The sequence below is a fragment of the Prionailurus viverrinus genome, chromosome D3, assembly GCF_022837055.1.
Source record: "Prionailurus viverrinus isolate Anna chromosome D3, UM_Priviv_1.0, whole genome shotgun sequence".
NCBI lineage: Eukaryota > Metazoa > Chordata > Mammalia > Carnivora > Felidae > Prionailurus > Prionailurus viverrinus.
The window spans coordinates 413164-420077 of record NC_062572.1 but is presented as its reverse complement, the minus strand read 5'-3'; the positions used below and the strand labels follow the sequence as shown (position 1 = coordinate 420077).

Here is a 6914-nt window from a genome sequence, read left to right as displayed (position 1 = left end):
GGCTGCTGGGAATTGTAGTTCGCTCTGCCCCGGGGTCGCGCTGACGCATTTCCGGCGCGTCCCTTACGGTCGCGGTTGGCTGGGCCCCGGCCCGAAGAACCTTGTTTCGGGGTCTGTGTCAGTTTCCCTTCTCGGTGGTGACCGGAGCCCAAGTGGGCTGGCCTCGTCTTCCCCGGGGGCCGTGGCCGAAGCACTCGGGCGGCCGCCGCAGAATCAGAAGGGAGGACAGAGCCAATCTGACTGCAGCTCCGGGAGGCGGAGGCAGCCAGTCTTCCCCGAGTCCCACGGCTGCTCGCGGAGGGGTTAGTGGAGCCGGACGCGCCCAGTCCCTTACGTTTCCAGGCAGCGGGACTGTGCAGACCAGTGTGACCCGGCTCCCTCCTGCGCGGACTCGGAACAGCCGTCCGATCGCGGCTGTGTTGGCAAGGGGCGCGTGGGAGGCGGGGAACCGCGTGGCTCGGCGGGGCAAGCAGTCTCGCCGGCGGGAAGGGCGGGTGCCGGGGCCTCGGACCCTCCCTCTTTGGGTGCAGGAGGGTCTCCCCTGCTTGAGGGCGGGAGGGGCGGGGAGACCCTTCACGATTCTTCTTCCTCCGGGCAGCCCTCGGGTCCTGCCACCACCCGCGGGACGCACAGAACTGACCGTGGGGATGGCCACCAGGGTCCGGACAGCTGCCATCTGGGTGAGTAGGGGTGTTTCTCTCCTTTCTGAAAAGCGCTCCCTGAACTCCGTCTTTAGCAGGGTGAGAGTTGGTCATGAGCTCCCTCTCCCCTCTTCCAGGACGCTGGGCCTCCTTGAGAGGATGTTAGACTGTCCAGGAATACTTGGCCATTAGACTTTTTACAACTTTCAGTTTCCTTTCTGCCCATTTTGTATCCTGCGATTTGAGTTAAACGAAGGGTTATCATCTCTCGTCTCTTATATCCAAAGTATTTGAGCCTCATTTGAGAAATTCGGCGCTCGTTTATTCTCTTATTCAACAGTTTTTATTGTCTTGTGTTTGTTGGACCCGGAGTCAGGTGCTAAGAGTGCAGAGATAAGTTGTTGTCCTGCTTTGTGAGAGCAGAGGTCTGGTGGGGCTGGTGGACAAGAGAACCTGGAGGCATAGTGACAAGTTAATAGGTACTCAAACAGGCTGCACAAGTGCATGGGGGACACAGCAGAAGGTCAGTTTTGGAGGTGAGGGTACTCCAAGAAATGCTTCAGTGATTAATAAGAGATTCTTAACTGAGGTTTAAAAGGTGAATGTGAATAAGGGACTGAAGGTCAGCCTAGGAAAAGGAGGCAACATGCAACTTCGAGAGGCTTGAAATGACTTAGTATGTTGGTGAACTTTGATCACTTTAGGGTTGCTGAGGGTTTGCAGGTAGTGGTGAAATATAAAGAAATGAGGTCAGGGGCACCTGGGTGGCTCAGTGGTTAAGTGTCTAACTCTTGATTTCGGTTCAGGTCATGATCTCATGGTTGTGAGATCAGGCCCCGTGCTGGGCATGAAACCTGCCTAAGATTTTCACTCTCTCCCTCTGTCCCTCTCCAGGTCTCACGCATGTGTGCATGCTCTCTCTCTTTCTCTTTCCGTATTTCAAAAAAAAAAAAAAAAAAGAGGCCAGAGCCATAGGCAGGGACCAGATCATAGAGGGGTTTGAAGATCACCTTAAAAATTTGGATTTTATTCTCTTGGGGAGAGAGATTTATTGGAGTGATTTCTCAAAGGACTTTGGGTTGGAGTAGTCTGCAGTGGGCAAGAGAAGACAAGGGTTTAAGTAAACTAATAGTGTTGAGAAGAAAGATGGTAAAGAGGCAGAAGTGAGTCATGGGGATAGAAGGTATATCTCTATGCTAGCACGTAGGGAGTGTTCTCAGTGGTATTACAGTAATGTGTGCTGACAGTGGCTATGCTTGTGGTGAGCACAGCATGACACAGACCTGTCGAATAACTGTTGTACACCTGAAACTAATGCAGCGTTGTGCATCAACTCTCCCTCAATAAGATAAATTAGTAAATAAGCCAGTTAGGAAAATATGTGGAAGAGACTAATTTAAAAAGGGGGGGGGGCAGAAGCATCTGGATTTGGTAACTAGTTGGGTGCTGGTTGTGAGGGAGACAGGAGAGCCAGGGATGGCTGCTGGAATTCTGCTCTGGGGGCCTGGGTTGGGAGTGGTAGCGTTCCCTGAGTCAGCGAGGACTGTTGGAGTTGTTTTGGGGGCTGGGGGGTGGACTTTTCTGTTTTATATGGATTGGACTCTCCCCTTGTTGAGGGCAGGTGAGTAAGCGTGTGTCTCAGGAGAAAGATCCGGACAGGTTGCACTGGTTAGGTATGGCCACATTAGCTCAAAGAGAGTGGTCAGGATGAGGAGCAGACGAGGACAACGCCCAGGGGGTTGACGTGGGAAGGTAGCAGCGGAGGGACTGGAGACTGGGAGGGAGCCCAGAAGAGATGAGAGAAAACAAGAGACCTGTGTTTTAGAGTTAAAAAAAAAACCCTCAACACTGGTTGTCATGTGAGAGACGTCCCAGGGGGGGTCAAGTGACCTTAGGTCATAAAAGTTTAAATTGGATTGAATGTGATGGTAGTGGTGTGTGTTGCTGGTAATATTTCCAGAACAGAGTGTGAGTGTGTCTGCACGTTCAGCAGGGAAAGAAGGGAAGGGAACAGCAGGTGGCTGCAGAGACGGGAATGGGGACGGTGATGTAGAATTGAGGCAGTCGTGCCGCTGCAGTGGGAAGAGAGTGGGAGCTTGGGGACAATCCAGTGAGATACCTTGGTACAAAATCAGTCTGAAAATAAATAGGTTTCCTACTTACAAATACTTGCCAATTTAGGGAATACAGTGAAAGAAAATACCCTATTTACAATGGCAAAAGATAAAATTGCTACAAACCTAAAACATGTAGAGGACTTGTGTCTGAAAGCTTTCCAACATTGCTATTTAACATTTACACGGTGTTTACTATGTCCTAGGCGTGGGTCTAAGCACTTGACACACGCAAATCGGGCTCCCAGCTCTGAGTTCTTAACGTGACAGTATTCACCCTTTCAAGATAAAGAGCATCCTAATAGATAGAAACCATACACTTCGGTTTTTGAAATGTTTGCTCCTTTTTTCATTCTCTGGGTATTTGCTGAGCACCCACTATGTTCCAGGCCCCCTGCAAGGTCCCAGCCATGTGCTGTTGAACGAGACTGACAGAATCCATGCTCTTGGGGAGTTTGCATTCTGGTGGAGGGAGGCAGATGACAGCGTAAATGGTGAAGAAACTACTCAAGTAAAGAGAAGATGTCAGAGTTGAGTTACACGTAGAATTAAAACTGGTAATGTCAAAGATTGGGTGACTGGAGAAGGCCCCGCTAAGGAGGTGACGTTAAGTCAAGGTCTGAGTTCCAGGAGCAGGTCAGCCGGGGCAGGAGGATGGTCATGAGGTCGGAGAAGTCTTGTGCTTTTGTAGCATGGAAGGAAGGCCTGTGTGACTGGGGATGTGGGGGAAGGGAAGGGAGCAGACGCGGAGCTGGGCAGAGTCCAGATCAGGCTGGTAAACTATTGTGTTCGAAAGGGGTCCACGTGACATAGGTAGGTTTTTCAAAGACCCTTCTTGCTGCTGAGTAAAGAACCGTTGCAGATGGGCAGGAGTAGACACAGTGGTAGGAAAGGGGTGGCCAGTTAGGTCACGGCAGACGAGAGGTGGCGGAGGTTTTCTCTAGGAGGGTAGACGTGGAGAAACGGGACAGACTAGAGGCCGTTTGAAAGTAGAGCCCTCTTTCCTGAGAACCACCTGACGCTTTCATTTAGCCCGTTGACGTTTTTTCAGAATGACTTATTTTCTTTAAACAGTCCTGTCTTTTTTGCCATTCCGACCGAATTTGGTAATCAGTGTTTACTATGTGTGAGACGTGGTGCTAGGTCTTGTGTAGCTACGATTTAATGCCTTTAGTCAGGAGCCAAGTTATACCCTTGGTCAGTGTCGACTCACGATTTGAACTCAGGTTGGTGGCTTTATCCCCGTTTCCTTGGCCAGTGTCCTCTACTGCTTCAGGATGTAGGCTGGGAATTTCTCAGGACACAGACTCCAGCATTCTGAGCCCTAACGGGAGTTACTATTTACCTATGAAGGGTTACTTCTCAGCTCCTCGGATCCCGAAGATGGCAAAAGTGGGACCAGTGAAGTATGTGGCCGTGCCCTGGGCAGAGTGGTGGGTGTGGCCCAGTCTCTGGGGAATGATTGAGAGAAACTGGGTTTCTTTCTTTCCTTTTTTTTTTTTTTTTTTTTTTTTTTTTTGAGAAGAACACTTCTTTTAATTATTTTACTTATTTTGAGTACGTAATTGTGCGTGTCCAAACTAGACAATTTTTGGTACTTCCTTTACAGTAGAGCCACATTGCGGACCCTGCACTGTTTTCTGCCAGTAAACATAGCATGCCGGGTGCCTGTGACTGTGTTTCCCTGCACCCCCACTGCCTGGCACCTGCCTAGAGATAGTGCCTGCATATGAAACACGGTGCAGATGAACTGGTATCATTGAGACAGCTGACTTCTTACAGGATTGAAGCAGAAGTGAGGGATCTTCCTGTTACTGTGTTTCATTCTTCATTCCTTTACTGCAACTACACCTGTTTTTCCTATTAAAGGATGTCCTCAGGAAGTACCTTAAAATCATCTTCTACCTCGATTCATACATCTTTTCAAAATAAAAATGTGTCAGCCTGCATATCATATAGATAAAATATATATAGAATTTTAAATGGGCTAGTTTTCAAAGTAATAGACTCAATTTAATGTAAGATTGCTCTGCTCAGAACTCTAGAAAGTATACCTTCAAAAGATCTATCTTTTGATCTTGCTACAGTCTGGATCTTAGAGGCATTTTGTTTGTTCTGATTTAGTATTTTACTTAAAATATTTATCACAGGGGTGCCTGGGTGGCTCAGTTGGTCGAGCTTCTGACTTCAGCTCAGGTCATGACCTCATGGCTTGTGAGGATCAGGTAATGATCTCAAGGCTCATGAGTTCGAGTCCTGCATCAGGCTCTGTGCTGATAGCTAGGATCCTGGAACCTGCTTCAGATTCCGTGTCTCCCTCCCTCTCTCTCTCTCTTTTTTTTTTTTTTTTTTTTTATTTAAATATATTAAATTTATTGTCAAATTGGTTTCCATACAACACCCAAACTGGGTTTCTTTCTAAACATAGATGGCCTCACTCAGGGATGGGCTAAAAGCTGAAAGTGTGTAATATGCAAGAGACCCTTCCCCTGACATATATCCTGGGCCCATATTCTGGGCGTCTTATGGGTATCAAGGTGATACTTAGTAGCTAGACTATTTGATGAGTATGAATTCAGAGCAAAAGGAGGTGAGCATCGGAAGTAACATTTCACTGAGGCCTTGTGAGCCTCTAGATCCCTGTTTCTTTCCTCTGAGGATGCTGAGCACTTACCGGCAGGTTTTGTTTTTTCACTCACTTTTGTTTGGCTCCTTTCTTCCACTGACTCCCCCCTCCCTCCCCCCCCCTTTAAATATGTTATTACAAATTCGAATCCAGTGAGTCTCCATTCCTAGGGGCTTGGAAGGGTTTTCTATTTCTTTATCTCCAATAGGAGTTGACTTATTTATACCAGTGAACTTTGTCTCCGCGGTTCTCCAGGACCTCTGCTCCCGCGGACCCCTGTCGGCCACCATCACCGGCAAGACAGGCTAATATTCGTAGTTTGTAGTGCAGCGAGTTGGGGATTCCAAACTAATGTGAGCTGGAGCATGGGGGAGGGAAGGGAATTCTGCCAGAAAGGCCTTTCTGAGAAAGGTTGGCTGGTGCCCCTGTGTATACTGAACCGTATGTCTTTAGCTTTCCCCAAACTGATCCTTTTGGGGAATTAAAGGTTAAAACGTGGCGATGTTCATTCACTAACTACCCTTACTGACGACCCTTACTAAACACCTGTTTATATTCCAGGTACTGATTTGGCATGAGGATACACAGGTCAGAGACAGCCCTGGCCCCAGAGATCCCACGTCTTCCAGGAAGTTCAGAGAGGGAATAGAGTGCAGTGCGGGCAGCCATGGGATTGGAGCTGAGGCAGAAGGAGGCCCAGGGAGTGATGTTTGACAGCGTGTGCTCTCAAAGGATCTGTAGAATTGGCTGTGTGAAAGGAGGGGACGGTAGGGTTTCAGGGAAGGCTGCCTGTGCATGCAGGTGTTGGCAGCAGTAGGGAAAAGGGGAGTGGCAGGGACAGTCCTGGAGCTCAGGCGGAGGAAGACCCCAGTTGCTGTGTCCTTAGCTGTTAGGAGCTTGGAGGGGCGAAATGATTTAAGTTGGTGGCTGGTTTGAATTCAACCACCCCTCCTTAGCTGGCCGTGAGCAGGCTCCTCATCCTCTCCAGACAGCTCCAAAGTACATTTTCCTGATGCGTTGAGCCTGTAACGATTGTGGAATCACCTTTATTTCCGGGAATTCGTTTTTGCCTTAAAGTCTGTTTTATGTCCAGATAGCTGTCGGAGCACCTTTTGGTTGTTTGCTTTATCTTTTGTATCTTTATATTTTATTTTTTTATTTTTTTATTTTTTTATTTTTTTAATTTTTTTTTAACGTTTATTTATTTTTGAGACAGAGAGAGACAGAGCATGAACGGGGGAGGGTCAGAGAGAGAGAGGGGAGACACAGAATCTGAAACAGGCTCCAGGCTCTGAGCTGTCAGCACAGAGCCCGACGGGGGGCTCAAACCCACGGACCGTGAGATCATGACCTGAGCCGAAGTCGGCCGCTTAACCGACTGAGCCACCCAGGTGCCCCCACTGCTTGTTTTTAATCTGTCGATCTTTTTATTTTAACTGGAACACTTTATGATTAATGTAATTACTGATATGTTTGGGTTTAAATCTACCATTTTACTGGCTTTCTATTTGCTGTACTTGATCTGGGTTTTTT

The 6914-nt window shown here is 48.1% G+C and overlaps 1 protein-coding gene across 3 annotated transcripts in view; it reads left to right on the top strand.

The window, feature by feature from the left end:
• The first annotated feature begins 61 nt into the window (after positions 1 to 61).
• ZNF268 (zinc finger protein 268) overlaps positions 62 to 6914 on the top strand; it is a 31036-nt gene continuing 24183 nt past the window's right edge. For 2 of the 3 annotated variants that reach the window (XM_047827229.1, XM_047827231.1), the window contains exon 1: positions 62 to 680. In XM_047827229.1, coding sequence (XP_047683185.1) covers positions 648 to 680 — 33 coding nt within the window. In that variant the 5' untranslated portion in view covers positions 62 to 647. The remainder of the gene's footprint in view (positions 681 to 6914) is intronic. The other variant, XM_047827230.1, reaches the window with a different exon arrangement.